This window comes from Lytechinus variegatus, chromosome 12 (genome assembly GCF_018143015.1).
Source record: "Lytechinus variegatus isolate NC3 chromosome 12, Lvar_3.0, whole genome shotgun sequence".
NCBI classification, from domain to species: Eukaryota; Metazoa; Echinodermata; class Echinoidea; order Temnopleuroida; family Toxopneustidae; genus Lytechinus; species Lytechinus variegatus.
This window is the reverse complement of record NC_054751.1, coordinates 8,905,834-8,932,112: the sequence shown is the minus strand read 5'-3', so window position 1 is coordinate 8,932,112 and position 26,279 is coordinate 8,905,834. Positions and strand designations below refer to the sequence as shown.

At 34.4% G+C, this 26,279-nt stretch overlaps 1 protein-coding gene across 1 annotated transcript in view; it reads left to right on the top strand.

The window, feature by feature from the left end:
• Positions 1 to 26,279, top strand: part of LOC121425205 (ankyrin repeat domain-containing protein 55-like) — a 95,499-nt gene that overhangs the window by 13,999 nt on the left and 55,221 nt on the right. Inside the window, exons 2-3 of the mRNA XM_041621212.1 lie at positions 8,897 to 9,034; positions 19,730 to 19,860. Coding sequence (XP_041477146.1) covers positions 8,897 to 9,034; positions 19,730 to 19,860 — 269 coding nt within the window. The remainder of the gene's footprint in view (positions 1 to 8,896; positions 9,035 to 19,729; positions 19,861 to 26,279) is intronic.

Below are 26,279 nucleotides of genomic sequence, written 5' to 3'. Positions count from 1 at the left end.
TATTAAGAAAAATGTATGAAGGATCACTTAGCAGCATGTTATGTGTCAAAAGGCCTAATCCTGGTACATGTACATTGAACATGATATCTTTGATTTGTTAAGGTACCGCTAGCTCAGAGCTCATCGGTTAGTTTTGATGTGGAATCTGTCTTTTGTTTACATTTAATCAAGTGATGTGGATTGTGGAGCAAGATTGTATATTTTATTCATAAACAGGGTGATTTTTGACGATGATGTTGTACTGACTGATAGCACAATGTCAAAAGCAAGGGAGGGAGAGGCCAGTTGGAGAGGATGGTGTCAGTGAGCTAAGGCAAATTAATATTATTTGTTATGAATTTGTATTATTTATTGCATTATTAATTGTATAAAAAATTCTCATTCGGGTAATTATTTTAAATTTGTTTTTAGTAATATATGAAAAGAAAACAATTTAGATTGCAGACTTTAATGAGAGAAATGGTAAGATAATATCATCACATTATTTCTTCTTCTCCTCCTCCTCCTGTTTCCCCTCCTTCTTCTGTTCCCCCTTCTCCTTTTCCTCCTCTTCTTTTTTTTCTCCTCATCCTCCTTTTTCTTTTCCTGAACTCCACCTCTTCCTTCTGTATATTCTGCTCATGCTCAATAAATTGGTTTATAAAAAAACATTGTCTTAAAAAAAACATTCTGATTTGGATTTCTTTTAGTGAAAAGGAAAATTTATTTAGGAAAATCTATTTTTAGATGGAAATACAATCATTTGATTAACTATAATTCATCAACATTACTTTTAATTCCTCTCAACATTCAGTTCCATAATGTTTCATTGCCATAACATAAAAAGAGAAACCTGGAGAATTTCAAGTAAGGGGGAACGAGTTTATTGCTGTGACTGAACCACCGGGGGGGGGGGGGGGGCCACTTCTATTCACGAGTGGATACTATGCGCGACCATGGGGTCTTGAAAAGCACCCTAAACACGTAATTTCCATATTCTGAAAATGCACCCCTTAATAAGTATTGGCGTGTGAAACCCTACCCTTAACAAGTATTGGAAACAAACGATACTCTTGGCAAATATTCCCTGAAATGAACCCCTAAACAAGTACAGGAATGTTTTATTGTTATGGGTCCTTCGGTCGTCGGCTTTACCTTATTTGGTTTAGTACGACCCCACCTTCTACACCTCGCTCAAATCGGACTCTAAACACAGAGTGTTGGGGCAAAAAGGACATCCTTTATAAACACTTTAATTTTGTTTTATCATCCCCGCAAATTCGACCCTAAACACGTAATTTTCCTATCAAACTAGATACCCTTTTTTCATTATTTTCGTATTTTTGACACCCTTATCGCGTTACGTACGTAACGTGCCCTATCGTGAAAAGGACATCCTTTTTACATGTTTTTGTGGTCACGCATGGTATCCACTCGTCAATGTAAAGTGGCCCCCCCCCCCCCGGGCTGAACCAGGCCATTCAACGAGTATCAATTACAATAACCCTGGAGTATGGAATGCCATGATACTAGTACTAACAAACAATTTACACATAGTGGCGCATTTTCCAGATGAAAAAATTATTACTTCAACACTTTCAAAATATTATATTTTCTTTACGCAATGTTTGTTAAAACACCAACAAGCTTGCTTATGGCGCAGTCACATTTGGCTTAAATATGATGGCTGTACAGCGAGTCTGAAACAGCCAGTTTTATAATTTTTTGTCAAAGGCGGGGAGGGAGAGGCACTTCCCAAGTGCAGTTTGGATAGAAATCCATAAAATGGCTCTTTTCGACTCCCTGTACGGACAGCGTAGGGAAAGTGTGACTGCAACATTAATCAACAGGATTTCTTTATTCAATAAGCAATATATTTCAGCATTTCAAGACTTTCAACACCCTCAGAGTGATTATAAATAATACTTGAAATGACAGTAAACTAATTCTCTGTACTCCATCATCTCTCTGCTTGCAATCATCTCTGTGTTGAATTTTACCACCCCCTTTCCATCCCAACCAGGTCCGTTCAATTATTTTACTTGCTTGAACAAAACCTGCCTCCCCCGATATTTCAGCGTCTCTTTCTATCCAAGTCCAACCAGGCAAAATGATTTAAGATCAGATAAGATGAAATAAGGTAAGATAATGTCATCACTGTCTCCAAGAAGATTGTATCATTTGTTCAGAAATCAACACTGTCAGATAAAAGAAACAATGACAAGTAGGCATATACATGTATTTAAAAAAATTTCTTGGTGAGATAATTCACATCACCAGTTTATAGGAAGTCAACTTGGCAAGACAATATCACGTTGCAAAGATGACCGATAATTTCAAGTGGTTTCAGACCGCCTCAAAGTTTGTCAGATCCAGGTTTTTTTTCTGATTGGGAAATTTACCCCGATCAGAAAATAACAGATAATTTTGGATATGTGAAAGCAATTAAAGCGTAATCTCCCCGAAAAAAAATACCCGCTAAATAGTAGGTAATTGAAATTACGAGAACTTTCACAGGTATTTTTCCAAGAACTCAAGTATTCTGGTAATGTGAAAGCAAATTATGGGAACTTTTAGCACAGCATGTAGTAGATATTTTTCCAAGAACGCAAGTATTCTGGTAATGTGAAAGCAAATTATGGGAACTTTTAGCACAGCGTGTAGTTGGTATTTTTCCAAGAACGCAGGTATTCTGGTAATGTGAAAGCAAATTATGGGAACTTTTAGCACAGCATGTATAGTGTGTGCGGGCACCTTGGGTGACTGCTGAGCTAGCAATTTTAAATCTCACGCCTTGCTTGCTTATCAGACTGTATACTGTGTATGCTCATAACTTCAGGAACTTATCCCGAAAGATATGTTTTGGGGCGGTGTGATTGTAGGAATAATTAACAGGTATTTCCTCACCTGATGATTCAAGATGATGACCATATTTTCATAAAAGTCCATTTGATGGGTGTTTTAAAGCCAGGGTAACAATTGTGGAGTGCTAGGTATATCATATCTCTGGCAGGCATAAGGGCTGTTTATAAGAACCCCCTACATGTGTGTGAAAAAACTGGTGGGTGTTTTATAGAGCTGTTTGTAACTTCAGAGCGACTTTACACACGATTGCAGGGAATAATTTTCCTGGTATCGCATCGCAAATTTGCTCCACATTTTTGAAAGTCTGCTATGCTTATAGCTTATTTTTACATAGGACTGTATCTTACTTAGTTGAGATCTTTTCTCTTATTACCAAAAATGCTATTCAAATTTGTAAAGCAAAATTATTCTCTGGATTGGTGACCATTTCTTAGGGACTAAATCCACACTAATTTGGAAATCTGTATTCTGTTGTGTATTATTTACCCTAAGAAAGGATCACCGATCATTTGATATGTAAATTTGCTTGTAACTTATAAACAGTTTCATGAAATGCCTAATTGACTTTACAGTAAAACCTGTTTAAAGGTCAAGTCCACCTCAGAAAATTTTTGTTTTTAATCAATAGAGAAAAATCAGACAAGCATAATGCTTAAAATTTCATCAAAATCGGGTGTGAAATAAGAAAGTTATGACATTTCAAATTTTCGCTTATTTTTCACAAAATAGTTATCTGCACAATTAGCCACATGCAAATGAGAGAATCGATGATCAATGTACATTACCTCACTCACTATTTCTTTTGTTGTTTTATTGTTTGAATTATACAATATTTCATTTTTTTTTACAGATTTGACAATAAGGACCAAATTGACTGAACCATAACATTTTAAACAATGGTAATGCCACATGTTTAGGGAGAAATAAAACTTTGTTTCACAGGACATGATGAGAAAATTAGAATATTTCATATAATAAAATACAAAAGAAATAGTGAGTGAGTGATGTCATCAGTTCCCTCATTTGCATACCAACCGGATGTGCATATAAATATTTTGTAAAATTAAGCAAAACTTAAAAATGTCATAACTTTCTTATTTTACATCCGATTTGGATGAAATTTTCAGTGTTACGCTTAAAGGAATTTTCTCTTTTTATTTGGATTAACATTGTGTTGGGGTGGACTTGTCCTTTAAAGCCCACCCAAGAGAAATGAACACTTTCTTTATGAGTAAGTGGTCTTTATTGTCCTTTGATGCATATTGTGAATACTCCAATACAATTGAAACCGAACTTGTAGTCTCTTTATACAGTAGGTTCTTCAGATGGTCACTGACTGCTGAAAGCATGCAGGTTTGACTGTAATATCTGATTGGTGGTGGAAAAATATCATCTGAAAGCGAAAAAACACACACTTTTGCGTGGCAAAAAGAAAGTCAATTTTCTGCTTGAATAATACATGAAAAACATTGCTAGGATATATCGTATCCTGCACTTTTTTTTGTTAGATAAATTAAGCGCTCGATACCTCCCACGGCTTAAAAGAAGTGTGGAGCTTATTACACAGCCATGCATGAAGTCAAAGCATTACATATTGCAGTTTTGTTAGTGCTTTATGATGATGAAGTTTCATGGTTTTAATTCATTACAGTGCATTACCCCCAATCGCTCTTTTTAAAATCATTCATAGCTGTTCATTTTCGTTTGAGCACTAAGCAGCTTAGAAAAAAGGATTAGGTATTGTCTTTATATTACAGAGAAATGCCAGTAGTTGCAGTAAACACTGATTTCATGAGAAAGTCTGTAAATCCAGGCTTAATTGTCAGTATATCATCGAGGATCTAGATCAGTGTATTATTATTGCTGGAATAAAGACCCGACGGAAATGACCGAATCCGCGCTTATTTTGCTTATTTCTCAGCAATTACACAATTTCTTCAAGAATCCTTTGGCACATATTTTTATTCATACAAACAGACACTTGGGTGGTCATTATATTAGATTCTGTAAAAAGTCATTTTGAGATCGTTACCAATACTGGAATTTATCTTTAAGATATTGCACAGTTTAGCAGTTGATCATAGGACTGAATAGTGAATACATTGATTATTATGTGAGATCATTTGTAAACAATCAGCCATACAATACTTCATGAACATATATGAGTTGTAGTTAAAACATAGTGCAAGAGTCTCAATCACTACTTACATCCACCGCAAATATGTTAAGAAATAATTAAGAATCTGAGCTATCGATTTTCAAATGATTATCAACTTCCCATTCTCACCTCATACGGCTGTTTATGTTTCACCATTCAGACTGAAAGGAATAGAATTTGTTAGATTGAAATGATATCGTCCATTTGTGAATCATATTTTTAAAAGTCTTTTTTTTTTTTAAATTGTGATATCTGTGGAATATATTTTGAATACCAAGTGTCTGAGCCGTCTGAATCTAATCCATTCTGAATTTTTGTCTCACCTGCGTAGCAGAGTGAGAGTGAGACTATAGGCGCCACTTTTCCGATGATGGCGGCAGCGTCAACACCAAATCTTAAGCTAAGGTTATAGGAGAATGAAACCATTGGAACAAGATAGCTTGTGTGAAAACAGAAAAATCAAAGAAACAGATCAACCAAAGTTTGAGAAAAATTGGACAAATAATGAGAAAGTTATGAGCATTTGAATATTGCGATCACTAATGCTATGGAGATAGCAAATTGGCAATGCGACAAAGATGTTTGATGTCACTTGTGAACAACTCTCCCCATTATTTTAGTTTATATTTCACTTTAATTGCCTCTTTTATCACATCTATCCATAGATCATGTGTTTTTTTCTACATGAGGGCATGTAATACATATTTTTCAAGAATACATCTTGGATAAAGAGTTTGTTTCATCATAAGAAAAAGTAAAAAGAGACATTTTTAGGGTATTTTATAGTCCACCAAAGGGTAAGTTGTTCATCAGTGACATCACACATCCTTGTCGCATTGCCAATGGGAGGATCTCCATAGCATTAGTGATTGCAATATTCAAATGCTCATAACTTTCTCATTATTTGTCTGATTTTTCTCAAACTTTCTTTATTCTTATTCTTTGATTTTTCTGTTTCTACACAAGCCTCTTAGTTCCAAAGGTTTCATTCCCCTTTAAGTTTTTGAAATGACAGCATAACTTAGAAAGTATCTGGACCTAATTCATGAAACTCGGCCATAAGGTTAATCAAGTATTAGTGAAGATTATTTCTGAGTTTCAGGTCACATGACCAAGGTCAAAGGTCATTGAGGGTCAATGAACTTAGACCATGTTGGGGGAATCAACATCAAAATCTTAACCTAAGGTTAAGTTTTTGAAATGTCATCCCAACTTAGAAAGTATCTGGACCTAGTTCAAGAAACTTGGAAGATAAGGTTAATCAGGTATTACTGAACATCCTACTTGAGTTTCACATCACATGACCAAGGTCAAAGGTCATTTAGGGTCAATGAACTTTGGCCAAATTGGGGTATCTATTGAATTACCATCATAACTTTGAAAGTTTATTAGTCTAGTTCATGAAACTTAGACATAAGAGTAATCAAGTATCACTGAGCATCTTATGTAAATTTCAGGTCACATGACCAATGTCAAAGGTCAATGAACTTTGGCTATAATGGGGCATCTGTTGAATTACCATCATAACTTTGAAAGTTCATGGATCTGTGAGTAATCAAGTATCTTTAAACATCCCGTCTGTGTTTCAGGTCACATGACCAAGGTCAAAGGTCATTTAACGTCAATGAACTTTGGCCACGTTGGGGGCATTTGTTGAATTACCATCACATCTCTAAGTATATTGGTCTAGTTCATAAAATATGGAAAGAGTAACCACTGAACATCTTGTGCAAGTTTCAGGTCACATGACGAAGGCCAAAGGTCATTTAAGGTAATTGAACTGAGACCATTTTAGAAGTAATTATTAGATTGCTGTCATAACTTTCAAAGTTTATAGATATATTGTATAAAATGTGGATATAGGGGTAATCAAGTATTACTGACAAGTTTTAGGTGGCATGATCAAGGTCAAATGTCAATAATTATCAATGAATATATTTTATCATGAATGGTGTTTTTTTTTTTAATAATAATTTTATAGTAGTTTTCAAAGTCAGCACTGCTGGTATATTGAATCTCGTGATGCAGGTAAGACATCCAGAGGCCCTCCACTTGTTGAAGACAATGTCTTACAAAGTGTAGAAGCTGCAGAACAAGGGCAGGGGGCTGAAGCCCATCCAAAAAAATAAAATAAAAACTTGACAGCTGAAATATGCAAATTAAGTAGAAGGTCACACTGAGGATAGAAGAGTCAATTAAAATGTAAGTTAATTCATAAAAAAAAAACAAATAAGATGGGTATGGTGGTGAAAAACAAACTAGGAGGATGTCATAGTTTTGAAGAATGTAGCAAAAGTGAATGACAGATTGTAGGGAATGAAATGCTCATGAATTGAATAAACGTAAGAATAGTTCATACTTCAATTGAATAAACATAAGAATAGTTATACTTGTCTTCTAGCTATATCATTTTAGTGGGTAGTCATTACTTTTGAGACAATTTTCAATGTATACTGCTGGGGTTTCAAATAATCAGCTTTTAAGAATGCAGAAGGTTTAAACTGTCTCAATCACATCACTTTTTTGTGTATTTTTCATAATACATAGTGCAATGATTTTGGAATGGCATTGATTGTATTCTCGAGCCCACCATTTGAGCCGAATCTCTTTAATGATGATGGGTAACTCATTTTCAGGCTATGTGAAGATACTCCCAATGCTTTTTGTTACGGAGCATGATTGTGATTTTAAGATACTACAAAGCGGTATACCTTGATGCGGTAGATTATGTGTTTGAATGCTTTTAATACATCCCCATGAGCAGGTACCCGCTACTACCCACATTGTACATAGATTTTTTTATTTTTTTTTATTTAAGTCCTTTTCTAGCCCAACAAGAACTTTATTTGATTAAACCTGTAGAGAAAAATAAAAAGTTGTAAAGTGTGATTTCAATCAAATTTTGATTGTTACAGGATTTTCCCCTGCTTTTTATTCAAAAGAATTTATTAATGTGGACAGCCTATTCTTAAATAAATAAATAAAAAAGTAGGCTCTTTGACTACCTTAAATCAAGCATGAATAAACTTTTCATCTTAAGTGCATGTGTGTGTGGGGGGGGTTGATGGTGCATAAGTACAAAGTTTCCCACATTGGGAATGAGACTCCCTCTTAAAGGACAAGTCCACCCCAACAAAGAGTTGATTTGAATAAAAAGAGAAAAATCCAACAAGCACAACACTGAAAATTTCATCACGATCGGATGTAAAATAAGAAAGTTATGACATTTTAAAGTTTCGCTTAATTTTTTCAAAACAGTTATGTGCACATCCTGGCTGGTATGCAAATGAGGAGACTATGACGTCATCCACTCACTATTTCTTTTCTATTTCAATATGTGAAATATGAAATATTCTTTATTTTCTCATTGTCAACTCAAGTGATGCAACAATTAATTCCTCCCAGAACATGTGGAATTAGCATTATTGTTTAATACTATATGATTCAGTCAAGTTGGTCCTTATAAATTTATAAAAAATGAAATATTGTATAATTCAAACAATAAAATACACAAGAAATAGTGAGTGAGGGACATCATCGACTGTCTCATTTGAGTTGTGCATATCACTCTTTTGTGAAAAATAAGCAAAACTTTAAAATGTCATAACTTTCTTATTTTACATCCGATTTTGATGAAATTTTCAGCATTCTGCTAGTTTGATTTCTCTCTTTATCAAAGTCAACATTTTTCTGGAGTGGACTTGACCTTTAACTTTTGCTTACACCCTCTCCTACTACTACTCTTATAAACACTCCTGGATGTCACTCTTAGTCCCTATTCCATATCTATTAAACTCACAAACATTGCTGTCTTTTATAGTACCATTACCTACACCAAAAATTCATAGCAAATCATCACAATTTTCTTTTCCTGTTGTATTTTTTCTCTTCTAGATTGTGATGATGAAGACAATCGTGAACCTGAAGACAATATTGTTCTGGCACATCAAGCCGCATCATCAGGCAACATCCCTCTTCTCATGGAGGCATTTAATCAGGATCCCAGTGTATTAGAAAGCTGTGATGAAAAAGGTGAGCTGTCGTTTTGTTATTATGGGAATTTGGAGGCATTTCCTAAAAGCTTTGTACACTTTTTTTTTAAAAAAAGGTGACACAACAATTTCTCCAGGCTTTATTTTGTCTAAGATATAGGGTTAGGGTTACAAGAGGGTTTTATGTTAGGTAATTTTTTATCATTTTGGGGGTTCTGACAACGTGATACATTAGTTGCTTTGGTCAATCCCTTTCCAGAATGAAATCAGTACATTTGAATGAATATTGAACTTCAGGAGTTTTAACATTATTCAGAAGCAAATTACTCCAAAATCATTTTAGTGAAGTTTAGGCAAAAAAATACAAAAATGAGGGAATAAGGTTATGAAGATTAAAAAGGTATCCAAGTGTTAAAAAGGGGCTATAATGATTACATACTCAATACCAACATACATATTCAGTTTATGGGATACCTATTAAAATCCTGAATTACAATGTCAAGAGATCAGAATTAGATTGTATATTTTTAAATTGTGGGTCTCAGAATTTACTCATAAAGAAGAACCTTCTTGCTCACAGCATTGTAGTTACATAGGAAGCCTCAAGCGGGGTTAGAATTCAAATATACATCTATTTTCCAACTTTCAAGCTTCACACTGTTACTTTTCCTTGTTTTTGATAAAGGTTATTTAACTTTCGGGCTTCATTTTTTTAAAGTGGTTTTATACTTGAACAAATGATGCAAGTCATGTAGTAGCACATGCCTGAGGTGGTGTTTCTTGAAGAATTCAAATACTCTTCTGAAAGAAAATGTCATTAACTCAAAATCCGCTTCAATTCTCAGACAGCATGCAGTTTTCATGCATTACTTGTCACAGAGTTCTAAATGACCAATAAACAATGAATTATACCTTTGTATAACAGGCTTTATAATGTGTCTCATTAGAAGGCGTGTGCTGCATTAGGATGTATATTATTTACATAAAATAAGTACAGTCATGTTGGAAAATTAATTTTGCCTGTTTGAATGTGGCATTTCGGCGTAGTTCATTGCACTATGAAACCTTACTTTTCTCCTGATGATCATGCTTGTGTTATATGGTTACTATATATTTTGATGTTTTTTCCAGTCTTAAAAGGTGGTTTTTAAGTGTGTAGCTCAACCATGAATACTCAAGGGTGGATTTTGTATCTATTCCCAAAGTATTTCAACCACATTTTAGGATGTTGTCAAGGGAAAATCCATTTATATTATGGATTGCTTTTGAATTCATGTTCCTTCTGTAGATACCATGTATTAAGTTGATTTATGAAATGTGTGGAAAATCCTGTCTTATACTTGTCATTTGACGGATGAAAAATCATACCATCGACAAAGGAGGATATAATTTCTTTCTTTATAAAACCTTCCTGCATTAACTTGATACAGCATTGTCTTTTTTGCTGGGACAAACTTCTTTCTGTAGAGTCTTAATTTTTCATTTACCTATAAATCTTGAATTCCTAGAAAGTGAAATTGAAACTTTATTTACCACAATCCTCATAAAAAACATACAAATCAAGAAATATGATTATTTCAAATAAAATACATTATAACATAAGTGAGAATATTTAAGAATAGTGGAAGGCTCACAGAAAAGTTACAAAGAACTTATAAATTAATGATCCTGAAATTAACATAAAACAACACAATAAAAACCACAAAAACAAATGTAGTCAGGAAATACAGAACAAACAAACATAACATGTTTACAATTGAATTTATATGTATTTATATTTATCTACCTTATCTTAGACTTTCTGCATTAAATGGATTTTTCAATTCATTTAGAAATGAAAGTAGTTTAGTTCTTTTTTAAAATTCAATTTGGAATGCATGATCATTTTACAAAAAAACTTCAAAGAAATTCACCAATTACAATCCTAGTTATCAGTCCTGTAAATATATTTTTGATGTTGAAAATCAAACAGGTTGATTAAATTACTGTAGTCAATTAAAAAAATCCTGCAATCATTTTAATTGTAATAATAAAAGTGTTGAGTTAGGTAGGCCTAAAATTTGTTCAAAACTGCAGAAACTTAACAATTGTAAGTAATGTGTAGAATGAGAATTAAAGGAAAAAATATACTCAAACAAAATTGATTGGAAATCTTAATTGAATTATCAACCTTATTGATTTAATTATTAATCTGGTGTAAGACAACTCGTAATGTAATTTCACTTTTCATTTGATTTAGGTATATTGGAATGAAATTAGTCTCTCTATGCTTCAAGGGTATGTCTGAGGAGGTAATTAAATTTAAATGATGAGAAAAATATGTTGTTTAATTCCCATCAATGTAATTGAATCTTCTGTCAAACACTGCTTACAAAGCAGATTGGGGGAGCATTTCATGAAAACAATTTGTCTGTATTATTACTGGTAAATGTTATAAGCTACTGAAATCCTTGAATATGATTGGCCAAGTGCGTAGTGATAAAAGTCTCTAACAAACTGCTTCATGAAATGCTGAGGGTTTTCAGTTATCTGGAATGACTATTTCTTGCCAGGAGAAAAACTCTTCTAAGTGAAACCATTGCTAGTAGTAGTAGGTCCATGGTGAAACTAAGAGTAGTAGATGTTGGATTATTATAATGGATACTCATTGGGCACGGATGGATGTGGGCAGAAAATTAATACTCTGGATGGAAATGAATTATGAAATGTATAATCTCACTCTGGTTTGTTTGTGCTCAATTTCTAAAGACCAAGAGAGAGAGAGAGAGAGAGTAAGCAAGAGAGAAGAGGGAGAAGAGGAAAGTATTACGCAATGAAACATTGAAAGGTCTATGGGACCTTATGTCTTCCTTGTATAGCTTTCTGTGAGAAGAATGAATTACACATGCTGTTTGAGTATAATAGACAATGGGTACAATTAAATCCCTAACATATTGAATGAAGTGATTTTATTCTGGTATACTCAATGGTAATTCACGTTTTGTAATTGCATCTCAAGGACTGTTTTGTGATTGCATCTCAAGAACTGATTGTTAGATTTTTGTCAGACTTTCACTCCATATTTTACAATTCAAATTAATTCGCATGACAATGTGAGATATTACAGTTGATCTTAACCCACGACTCAAATTAATCCATTTTCAAGTACTTCAATCAATTTATTTTACACAAAAGATTGCTTCGACCGTTCTCATTACACGTTAAACTAGTTTCCAGTAAAGTAGGTTTAGAATGGTAGTGAGAATGGGGTCATTTAGGTCCATCAATAAGGCATCGCTATGGAAAGGGTAATGACCCAGTGAAAAAAAACACTGTTTTGGCATATTTCATTCTCATCTACTTTACGTATCATCTTTAGTAGATGTGAATGTAGTAAAAAAAAATCAATGAACAGGGATGATGTGGAACAGTGGTTGAGTCACTAGGCTCAGAACCCCAAGGTCCAGGGTTCATATCTCTCGATGGTAAAAAAAAATGTCAATGAATGGAGGTGATGTGGAAAAGTGGTTGAGTCACTAGGCTCAGAACCCCAAGGTCCAGGGTTCATATCTCTCGATGGTAAAAAAAAAATGTCAATGAATGGAGGTGATGTGGAACAGTGGTTGAGTCACCAAGCTCAGAACCCCAAGGTCCAGGGTTCATATCTCTCGATGGTAAAAAAAAATGTCAATAAATGGAGGTGATGTGGAACAGTGGTTGAGTCACCAAGCTCAGAACCCTGAGGTTCATGATTCATATCTCTCGATGGTAAAAAAAATGTCAATGAATGGAGGTGACGTGGAACAGTGTTTGAGTCACCAAGCTCAGAACCCTGAGGTCCATGATTCATATCTCTCGATGGTAAAAAAAAATGTAAGTGAATGGAGGTGATGTGGAACAGTGGTTGTTGAGTCACCAAGCTCAGAACCCTGAGGTCCAGGGTTCATATCTCTCGATGGTAAAAAAATATGTCAATGAATGGAGGTGACGTGGAACAGTGTTTGAGTCACTAGGCTCAGAACCCCAAGGTCCAGGGTTCATATCTCTCGATGGTAAAAAAAAAATGTCAATGAATGGAGGTGATGTGGAACAGTGGTTGAGTCACCAAGCTCAGAACCCCAAGGTCCAGGGTTCATATCTCTCGATGGTAAAAAAAAATGTCAATGAATGGAGGTGATGTGGAACAGTGGTTGAGTCACCAAGCTCAGAACCCCAAGGTCCAGGGTTCATATCTCTCGATGGTAAAAAAAAATGTCAATGAATGGAGGTGATGTGGAACAGTGGTTGAGTCACCAAGCTCAGAACCCTGAGGTTCATGATTCATATCTCTCGATGGTAAAAAAAAATGTCAATGAATGGAGGTGATGTGGAACAGTGTTTGAGTCACCAAGCTCAGAACCCTGAGGTCCATGATTCATATCTCTCGATGGTAAAAAAAAATGTAAGTGAATGGAGGTGATGTGGAACAGTGGTTGTTGAGTCACCAAGCTCAGAACCCTGAGGTCCAGGGTTCATATCTCTCGATGGTAAAAAAAATATGTCAATGAATGGAGGTGACGTGGAACAGTGTTTGAGTCACTAGGCTCAGAACCCCAAGGTCCAGGGTTCATATCTCTCAACAGTATGTATATGTATGCTCTAGACATCATTCAACTGAAAATTAATCCATTGAACTTCTTTCAGAATTCTCTTCCACGTAGGTAGTAGGAATACCGCTATAAGGTGTGCAAAATGTGTTTCACAGTTGCTTTTCCTAATCCCCATTGTTGTGTCAGTGATATATTTTAAGATAAGTGATGAAAAAATATACTTATGGAATTTCAGCTGAAAGACAAAGTTTTGCCTTTTTAAAGGTTCCCCAAAGCACTCTCAATCTTGGGAAGTGTTTCAAGAAATGTTGGTAGAATGCTCCCTTGGTGTGGAATATAAAACAGCCTACATGAATTCTTTGAATGACGTCGGTTATTTGTAAGTGGTAGTCTCACCGAACTTGCAATGCTTTGTACACTTTCTGGGGTATATGGCATACAGAGGGGGGGGGGGGGGGCTTGGGGGCTATCCCCTATAAAGAAAGGAGGAGAATAAATGGAAAAGGATGTGATATGACATTGTTTTCTTCATAATATTTTAAAATCTATCACCAAATGAGATCTTCATTATAAAAAGGTGAAATTTTTGCTTTGTTGCTTTGAACATAAAAAAATTGTCATATAGTCCCACGCCATGCTGCACCCCCTCAAATATTCTGATCATTATGCCACCTCTCGATATTTGCTGGATTGATATCAAATATTATGATTGATATATACTGTATAGATATAAAATATTATGATTGATTTATGGAACAACCATGCATCTAATTCAGCGCCGTCAGAAGTGCCATCGTACGGATAACATTTTCAGAAGGAACGTCAGCATCGATGAATTCTTTGATGAACTCTAGTCCTGTTTTCCTCTCAAGATTAATATCCTCTTATTCGTTATGACAACCTACAATGTCTCCAGCGCTGATGCAGGATATTAAATCAATTTAAAGGTTACCAACAAAGCCCATTGCTGCATATGAATTGTAATATTCATTTTCAAAGAAGTATTGGGTGTTTGGCTTGCTATTAATGTTCGTTCACCCAGGGACATCTATTCAGATTTATTATTCAGCTTGTTTATCAAAAGCTCTCTGCTATTGTACATTTATGTCAAACAATTTTGTTTATTGTCTGAGCTGTCTTTTGCAAAATACTGCTTTTGAAGTCGGATGTTTTATGGTTGATATTGGACAGAAATGATTGACAGTAAATAAGAATAAGGGGTGCAGTATATTTAAGACTTACGGGGATATAATATAATGAAACCCATATTCTTCGTATCCCCAATTTTTTTTCTGCAAGAACATAGTTAACTGCTGTGCCACCCATTATCTTTGCTTTTCAAAAATAAACCCTCAGATGGTTTGGGTGATTGACAAGAATATAATTTACTGATGGGTGAAAATGAGATCTTTGTTCCTGAAGAAAAACTTTCAAGTCAATTTTTCTTTGTGACTGAACATTACTATAGTGTCTGGGCATGATTATCTGCCCATGGCATCTATAGACACTGTCAGGTTTATAGATACGCATATACCTGCCTCTCAGAAGTCTGACATCCTTTAAAGCTCTTTTCTTACTGTTCCATCAACATGCAGTCAATTACATCAAGCCCAGTGTGTGTGTATTTGACCAATTCATGTGAATTTCGCTTACGAAAGAAAAATAGCTGAAGTGATGCAGTGGTGGTAAACTGGTATTCTTTGATTAGGGAAGGAAAAAGCCTTTCAGCTTTGCATGAATTGTGTCAGCATGCTCGGGCGATGTCAGTTGTCAGGCGATCTTTTTTTTGCTTCAAGGCATATAGCTTTATATCCAGGCAAGTTTTATTTAAACTAAGGTATTTATAAGAAAATATAAGGAAAATTTATGTTGCATTGAAGCACACATTTTTATTTAAGAATGAGACTTCCTCTTCCTATCACATTGAGCTTTGAAATGCCAAAGGGGAATTTCTTTATCTTTTTTTTTAAAAAAGGAAATGTCCACCTTGTCTTGAAATCAGACTAGCAGCATATTGGATTCGTTTGGATCAATAGAATCAGCAAATTTGATTTTGCAATTTGTTCAACCTCAGCCTTGAGCAATATGATGTGTACAATCAATTAAGATACACCTGTGAGATGTGTATGTACATTATTTCAATTTCTTTTCCGCTTGGACTACTGAATCATGCAAGTCATCTAGATTTTAGCTCCTACAAATTTATACTGTTCTGATTTGTGTTTGTGACTATTGATTTTTTTTCCTTTTCAATTATTTTTATCTATTATTTTTATTATTATTATTATCATTATTATTGTTATCATTATTATTATTATTATTATTATTGTTATTATATTGTTATTATTACTAATTTACTATATCGTAATTGTTATTATTATAAAGTATATCTATTGTTATTGATATTGTTATTATCATGAGTAGTACAGGTAGAAGTAGCAGTAGTAATGCATTTATTAGTGGAAGTTACTGTTATTTGTAGGTGTTTTGGATAGGTGGATTATAAAAAATACTAGAATGAAGAAATTGATTCATAAAAATATGTAATGATATATTTCATTAGAGATGGTCTACTCTTGCACATATGCTCAGCGTTATTTTTTCATGTACACACAAATTTTTTTTTTTCATCTTACCCTTCTGAAATCCTTGTAAATGCAATAACTTTAGTTTAACCTAACCTAAGCTTGTATGATTTTGTGTGAATGATACTAGCATGGATCCCAGGAAGCCTACTGATTTTGAGGTCAAAGGTCAAGGTCACTGAGTGACATAATTTCATCTTACCCTTCTGCAGTCCTTGTAAGTGCGATAATTTCAGTTTGAATTAATCTAAGCTACTATAATTTGGTGTGTATGATACTAGCATAGATATCAGCGGTTCTATCAATTTTGAGGTCAGAAGGTCAAAGGTGAAGTCGCCACCTTTCCTTTTTTCTTTCTTGACTTATACCTCCATTTTCTTCGGGCGTATTATGTGCTTGCCTTAGCAACACTCTTGTTTTATATTGGTATTACTATTATATTCTTGAAATTTCAAGTAAGTACATCCCTATAATGATGATAATAATCACCTAATGGCATAATGGTTGTTTTATTTTACTAAATACATATATGCTGTGTGTATGAGGCAATTATTGGCATGCTATAGCACCACATGCATGCTAATGAATATCCAATCATCATAATTGCATCCATTATGGATAGCTGACCTTTAGTGTACGCCTATAGCTTGAACTGTTACTATATAGCTAGTGCCTTGAGCCTGTTAGTGTTATTATGATGATGGCAATATATTTTGATAATTTTGCTCTTCGTCTTTGTTAATATCTGTGAAGTGTCTCATTGTCTCATTTTCAAATCATGTCTTCAAAGAACTAATATCCCCATTTATGATGCTGCTATTGCAATCCATTAATGGGGATCTAATAATAGCAAATATTTTTTTTAAATGGATGGAGGTCATTGTGTTAATCAGCTGTCTTTCTCTTGTAGAACGATGAAGGAGAAACCAATCATGGCAATTATTCTATATTGCAAGTCCACAGTTGTTAGCAAGTAATAGGTTAGATTATTTTAAAGAGCCTATCCAATGAGTATCATATTTTGAAAATGGTAGATTGAATATTGGACATCTATAGTGGAATTAGGGAAATCCAAATAAAGGAAAGTCTTTTTTCTTAATTTCTAGGGATCAATTTTGAGGTTTTATAAATGAGCATGAGGAAAGAACTAACTATTGGAAATGTCATGTTTGTAATAGAGCAATCAAGTATCACTGATATGAAATAGTAGTCTTGAATAGAAAATCCTTAAAGTACTTGAAGATTTTACATGCTGGATTTGCATCGTCATAGTCCATATTGGTACTATGCATGTTGGATATTATACTTCATTTTGTTTGATATAGGCCTATACTGGCATCAAGTGGAGGTAATTCTTTTTATACTAATATGGATAGTACAATATCTTGAATAAGAATATGAAGTTGTTGAAATGAAAGACAATGTTACAAAACAGATCTATTTTTGGGGTATATGGAACAGAATGGATAACTTGGGGGTTCGCATTGCAAATTGATATTCTTTTTTATGACATATATATGTCACGTACATAATAACTAAACAATATGTCTTTTCTCATTTGTGCTTTAGTTTGTGCATGTAGGAAACATTGTGCATTTGAAACATTTCCCCAGCAGCCTAAAATGCTAATGGAATTTGAGAAATTGAATTATTCCCCAAATCGCACTAAGCTGGTAATGTAAATTGAATTGCCCAAACATTTCATCCCATAGAAAGAATGAATTATCCTAAATTTTTTTTAAATTGGTTACTCACATTTATTATACAGTAAGAAAAGGCTGAATTTCACATGCATCTTTAAAATAGTATGAACTGAGTTGATATTAGAATGCCAACATGTTTTTCTTTCTTTAAGGAGTCTTTTTCTGTTTTAAGCTTCCAACTTATCCAGCTCCAAGGAAATTGTTTTCAAGTCATTTGATAATTCTAACCAACTGAAGTACAACTCTTTCAGAAATTCTGTCTGAAGATATTCTATACCCTGTCCCAAGCACCCTCTATATTGTAAGATCTTTCCAAGATGGACCCTCAAGTCTGGGAAAACTTCCTGTTCTAGAGATGTTCAAGAAGAACACTGCAGGCATTGTTCTATTTTCATATGGAGTACCCCAAGGATATATTTACCACCATGTATCTTCATAGTACTCAACCCCATCAACTAATAGATCCCGCTTCTTGATTTGCTCTTGAGACTTCCAAAGAAGCCATGATTTTCCCCTGATTATAATGCATGTTTATTTGTGTGAACACTAATGTTCTTAGCATACAACAGCAACTTGAGAATTAAAGAAAAACATATAAAACAAAGAGAGAGATTTGGAGAGAAAGACTGAAAGAGGGAGAACAAAAAACATGGATTTATCAAAATGCATTTGACAATGTGTCAAAACTTGAAGGCAACATATCCAGTACAATGCTTGTGAATTGGACCCTTGTTCCTCACCAATTCTGCAACATTTCTTTTCAATTCCTGACAGTATTATAATCATCACTTGTTACTCTTCACAGTCATTCATCCTGCTAATTTTTCTGAAATGATAAGAAGTTGGAGTAATTATTTCAAATTCTCGAAGTGCAGTGATGTGTTTTAGTGTAATGACTGCTGTTCACGCTCCTGGCTGCTTTTCATCTTTGATTACAATATCTGTCACCTGTGTTCTTATTATTAATAATAATAATAATAATATATTACCCAGGGTAGCCACTTCCGTTCCGAAAACTGTTCTCCCAGTGGGCCCTGCCATCATTCTTATTCTGACTTATCTGAGCTGCCTTGGCACTCAAGCATTCAAGGAATTTCTTCCTACCGGGTACCCATTCATCTCACCTGGGTTGAGTGCAGCACAATGTGGATGACTTTCTTGCTGAAGAAAATTACGACATGGCTGGGATTCGAACCCACGACCCTCTGTTTCAAAGTCAGAAGACTAATCCACTGGGCCACAATGCTCCACTTATACTTGTTTATGAATTATAACCATAATCTAGTATTATTATTCAGAGCTACCAAGTCTCAAGCATAATGCGTGAGACTCAAGCATTTTGGACTCTTGTTCATCCCCTCAAATCTCTGTCTCACGCAACTATCACAGCCTATCCCCATATACATTGTACACAATGTCTGTGATCTCACTCAGATTCACAGAAAATCTCACGCATAGCTGGTCTTTGAACTTGGCATCTCTGATTATTATCTATAAGTCACATAATGTAATTCAATCAATAATATTTCACATGTATTTTTCTCATTTTTATTTAACAATAAACGCGGAAACTCCACCTAAAATTTCTGACAGATCACAATGGTTCCTACATGTACAGTAGAGCTCAAAATATAGTGAACCCCACCAGACAATGAACGTATTAGAAGTGTTCAACTTCTGTCGTGTCTAGGTTATTTGATTGTGAAGTCAGGTGATAAAATATAACATTCAATAAAGTTTGTTTCTCTGGGCTCGCCGAACATTGTAGTGTTGTTGTCTACATTCAACACTCAGCATGTAGGAGGTGGGGTGGTGGGGTTCACTTTCTTTTCAGATAATTGTATCTACCTTTTCCCCTTTTTTCTGTTCATGTCAGCAGGCATGACTCCATTGTCTCATTCAGTCCTGAGCAAAGAACTGGACATGTTCAAGTTTTTACTCAAGATGGGAGCAAATATCAACACCCAAGATGCCCTAGGGAGAACTCCCCTATGTTTAGCTGCATATGAGGTAAGTCTCTCGTTTCATTAAAAACCTAGAGTGTAGTGATGAGAGATTTTGCAAGAGGTTAAAGTTTGGTGTGATATTCAAAGAACAAAAGAAGGCATATCTATTTTCCATGAAGCTCAATTCCACCTTCTGTAAGCCTGTGATTTATAATGGTTTGCCAGATAATGTTTGTACCTGGTCAGTGGCAAGAGAAGGGAAAATTTAGATACTGTGAATATTTTCTCCTCTAATGGATTTTTAGTTGCCATATGTGTTTTTTCCATGTGTGTGCACCGTGGCAGCAATCGACTTAGGACAAATTGTTCTGATATGGTTAGTCATGGTCACAGTAAATCTAGGGGATGCCTGCAACTGTACATTTGATGTGACACAAAATGCAAAAAGAAAATATGATGCGGTATACTATTAAAGAGAACGATGGTTGCAAAGCAGCTACTGCTTATTCACTCCTGTCTTGCATTAGTTGTTTTCTTTTAGTTGACCAGGATTCGGTACAGGTTTTAATAATAATATTAGTAAATACCAATATGCTTGTATAGCGCATGTCACTGCCAAATGTGACCCTATGGATATTATTACCCTGGCTTTAGCCCTACAGCCTTTTACAGCGCAGTGGCATTTCAAGGAATAAATTCCATTTACCTCAACTGGGTTGAGTGCAGCACAATGTGGATAAATTTCTTGCCAAAGGAAATTACATCATGGCTGGGATTGAAACCCATGACCCCTGTTTCAAAGTCAGATGACTTATCCACTGGGCCACAATGCTAAAAAAACAATGGCCACTAAACCCTCATTAGAGGCAAATAAAAATGCAGAAAGATAAGTGCATTTAGGATGAAATTTAATATTTGATATTTTCTTCTGAATTTGTTCAGTTTTGTTGACTGTTCAATTGCCCAAATCTTATACACATGTAAAATGTCAATGCCCTAATATGTATCTGTTAGCTGTTTCCTGCATGGACTCAGCTTTTATATGATGATCAATGTATATGTATCAAGCAAAGTGAAATGCCATTGTTGATTGCACTCCAAGTCAGAATTCATTAAATATGAGTACCCCCTACATTTTCAAGAAATGAGGAGTCTTTTTGTGCAGTTTACATTATCAGTAGGGACTCACCAACCTGCCTGATCACAAAACCGCAAACTGGCATTTTAGAGCTCTAGCACAATGAAGTTGATTTCAAGTAAATTGCATTTAGATTTTTCATATTTTTAACTTTATTTTGGATTTATAATGAATCATATTAACTTACACTGAATTTGATGATTATGTAGACTGTAGTTAAGCTACGTGACTCTGGCTTTCTATCTGGGTGTTTTTTAACATTCATCAATTTCAACCAAAATCCAAGTTTGTGGTGAGAGTGACAAATTATGAGCACCGCACATCTAAATACCTAATGATTATTTCCTACATCTGTGCTTGCCTGTTTGGTCTGCATGCAAGACTAGCATTTTGATAATGATGATGGTATGGCATACATGTACACTTTCTGTGTGCATAAAAAAACTCTTAAGTTTGCTTTCATCTTGTGAATATCCGCCAAAACCTTGTGAAAATCATGTGAAATTATTGTTAAACCCAGTTTATTGTATTATTTTCTTTCACATTTATTACAACAACTTTGCGTTCACAGTGACGACTGCCAGATATTTGTTGAGATTTTGAAAGTACCTTAATTGAATTAGGGCTTTTTGACTTGAGGTAATATTTTGAGATGATGATCCAATTCACTAAAAAATGGGTCCTTTAATACCAAGCATCATGATTGATTTACAATTGATTTGCAATGATTGATTTCACATATTGATCAGTATACTGTCAATTGTATATTTGAGCAATCATTAAGATAAATCAATAATGTTTGTTTTGTGAGGAAGTACCTTGTTTCATGAAGCTCGTTTTTCACATACAGTGATGAGTCACTTGATAATCTAATAAGATTGATAAATAATGTCACTGAAAGTTATAACATTAGATGAAAATATCTATTTGCCCCCCCCCCATAAAAAAAAAGAGAGTAATCTTGAAGATTTTGTTTCATTGCTAATTTTAGGATTTAATTGATTGCTATTCCGTTCAAAATTCACTTGACCTTGAACCAGAAAAAGAGTAAAAATTAGTTCATTTTTTATTCTTCCATATGAATTATTTATTTAAAGGGCTTTGCACAAAATATTTAACAGAAGTAGAAAGTGTAGCCACTTTGTTCTGAATAGGATGCAAGCCTAGTGTTTTTGTCACTCAGCTGTGATGCAACACATGCAATTATTTTGCAATTACCCTTTATGGGCTCAGGTGCAAATTAGTGAGAATATTAGATCCTTGGAGTGAATAATTGGGGAAACATTATTTTTAAGTTATATTTTGATAGAGTGTTTTCTGAAAGCTGAGTGTCAATTTTTGAAGTCACATCTTGGCTGATGATTTCATAATAAAATGACAACTTCTTTACACCCAAATTATGGATATGCTAAAAGGTTTGGGGAAAAAATCAATGAAATAAAACCAATTTTATGAAAGAGCAAGAAATAAACAATGACCTGATTTTGTAAAATTGTCCTATATTCTCCTCTATCCTTGCCCTTTCCACAATTTTTTTTTACCATCTTTGATTTCAAAATTTATTTTTGCTGTGATATAACTGCCTCCTTTCATATTGTTCAGTTCAATATGTGTGTCGTTACCTTGACTGAGAATATTGTGAGCCAAACCAATTAACTGAGTAGAAATGATTGTGCGGGGGGGGGGGATTCAATTTTTAATTTCTTCATAGCTTTTTTCATAAGTGTCCGAATTTTCACCTGTGCAGTAAATATTAGATATTTGACACTCATTTTAGGCTTCTGCTTATTTCAAGTCATTTGAATTTTATTTCAAGGGTACATCAGATTAATATATTGTATCTGCTCAGTACAACATTGGAAATTATATAGACCAGTTCGTAGTTACTTCATGGACAATTTTGGTCAAATGACCTTTCATTTCTTTCATTATGATAGGCAGATTTCAAAGCACGATATTACGTAAGCTTGCCTTACATAGCAGGATGAAGAAATTGAATAGACCAGGTGACTAGAATAGCACACCAATGAACACTTTATGAAGGTATTTGTTGCATTCCTACTTTGAATTAAGCCTGCCCTTATAAAAAAAATTGAATGGTATACCATTGACTACCATTCATCATACACCATTGATATACCATTGGAATACCATTCGCACAGCACCCACCATACACCAATGGTATACCATTCAAGCCTCAATGGTATACCATTCAAACTAATTTAAATAATTGGGACGTTACTATTACCATATTCATGAGCACCATTTACCATTCATATACCATTGATCAAACACCATTCACCATTGATCTACCATATGGCCACTATAGACAGGTTTACCATTGACCACCATTCACCATTCAGCCACCATTCACTGGCCTACCATTTACCATTCAGCCACCATTCACTGGACACCATTGGCCTACCAATTGCCTTACACCATTCACCATACACCATTCGCCTACCATTGACCATACACCATGTACCATTCACCATCCGCGTACCATTCATCGTACACCATTCACTGTACACCATTCGCGTATCATTCACCGTACACCATTCGCGTACCATTCAACGTACACCATTCGTGAACCATTCATCGCTCACCATTCAACTACCATTCGCCGTACACCGTTCACCATTGATTGACCATTCACTTTACACCATTCTACCATACACCGTACACCATTGACCTACCATTTACAGTACACCATTGGCCTACCATACACCATTGAACTACTATTCACCGTACACCGTAGGCTTACCATACACCATACACCATTGGCTTACCATACACTGTACACCATTGACCTACCATTTACCATACAATACTGTCATACCATACACTCTATACTATTAGTCAACCATTCAAATAACACCATTGGTCATACACTACAGACCACAAGTGTACATTCAATGGTAGACCAATGGTAGACAGTAGAACAAAGATGTGCAATGTATAGTAAGCCAATAAAGTACAGTGAATGGTAGACCAATGGTGAACAGCATATCTCTGGGGTTAATGGTAGGCTTAATAATGGAATAAGTATACACAAGAAAAAAAATGAAAGCAGTTATTTCAAGAACGTCATTAAAATGTTTTTACTATAAGAAGTTTAAGTACAGCATAAATGGCACAGAGTATTCACAAGTATAGACTTTACAATTAAAGCACATAAGTTATTAATATATATGACTTAGCTACTCCTTGATATCTCTGTCAATCTTGTTATGAAAAAAATAAACATGTATCAAGACAGATCGAGTTTGATTGAAAAACACAACAAATGAAGACTAACATTTCCAAGAATAAACCTGTTCTCTCTTATTGCTTTTTACATTGATTGAGTACTTGGAAAAACCACTGTTCTGCATACAAACCTGATACTTGATGTTAAATCTGTTGTGTGTAATTGCTTTCAACAACATTAATAAACATTTTTTTACTAATAAGTTCAAGTACAAAAGAGTATTGACAGGTATGGCATAAAAGCACCATATTATGAATACATGTGACTACGCAACACTACAAGAGATCAATGATTGCACTCCACATAGATATTATGTTAATCTTCCTATAAACAAATTTACATGTAAGACAGAATTTGGACAACAAACTAATGAACGCCAAATTTCGAAGATTAAACTCAAAATGTGCGATAGCCTTCACATGGCCAAATGAATAAAGGGTACCACACCTAGAAGAAATGAAATGTCCCCAAAAGGGGCAAAATAGTACCCCCAAATTGTTCTCTTTTTTTCTTTTCACCTAAAAAGATATATCAATGGCGTGTTTCTACAAAGAATTGTTAAAAAGTATTACCCGCCTAAGTATCCAGAATCCTGTATAAGTTTCCTGTAGAAACATAAGCGATGCGGTTAATTGATAAATTGCATCACGCAAAATACGGTTTCTCATAACCATCTTTGAGAGGTGGTTATTGCCATGTTAATCCGTTTAACTTTTCTGTAAAACATGGGGCAAAATAGCATGCATGTCTGGCTTAAGTGCTTGAACCCAGAAGTGCGATCTCACAGTATACATATATTCTGGCCTGTTTAATCTCGCCAGCTGATCGCGAAACACGTATCCCTGCTACAATGAGTGAGATCTACCATGAATTTTGAAAATTTTCCTAACGAGACATACCGAAATGCAATGTTGATGTTATAGGTTGAATTTTCCGATTTCTGCCGTATTTGCGAAGCGAAATGCAAGTTAATCAGATTATTCGGTCTGTAGAAACAGGTTGGTTTAAGAGCGATAAGAATATTCAAGTCCGGAAAAGATAAACTGTTTTTAATGATTTACTGTAGAAACACGCCAAAAGTTTATCATAAATACAATAAAGATACATTAAGAAATAAATAATATATCACACATAGAAAGAAAATATAATAAAAATAGGGAAAAGAAAATTATTCAATTTGGAACACTAAAAAACAGAAAAAATAGAGACCTCTTTTTGCAAAATATATAGAAAATAATATATACAAGATACCCACTTATTTCTTTTCTGTCTATTTTTGCTGTGCTGAATCAGATGAATAACTCAACTATGTGTGAGAAATAATATGATTGTCTTACACAGAATCAGTAGTCAATTGTAATTTTTTACAACCTAGCTTGGACAAAATTTGAATTCATATAATACAAAAAATATATAAATTGTGATTTTGTATATTCATGAGGACTTGAAGAGAACAGTTTTACCAAAAAATAACAACTTTAATTCGTCAAACAAATTTTGATGAAATTTTCAGTGCTTTTTGTTTGTCTGATGTACACTTTGAATTATATCATATAACTTTCAGTCTCGAGTACCTCTAGCCCTTCAATCAAATGGTTTGGACGACCGGTTACAATTTACACATAAAATAGTTATAAGGAGAATGAAGGGGACCATAGAAAGAAAGCATAGAAAAGGGAGATTTTGGTAGGGAGAGAATGAATCAGAAAAGTATCATGCTGAAAATTTCGTTAGCATCTAATAATAACAAAGTTATTGAATTTGAAATTTTAACAATATTTTGGTAAAAAATCAACCTAACGTACACATCGTCAGGAATATTTGCTAGGCTTATTGTATGAAATAAAATCATAATTATTTCATATTTTCATACATGTGTGTATGATATGTCCCAAGTATCATATCATTATTTCCAGCAATGCATATCTTCACATTAAAGGTCAAGTCCACCACAGAAAAGGTTGTTTTGAATCAACAGAGAAAAATCAGGCAAGCATCATGCAAAATATTTCATCAAAATCGGATGCAAAATAAGAAAGTTATGACATTTTGAAATTTCGCTTATATTTCACAAAATAATTATATGCACAATTTA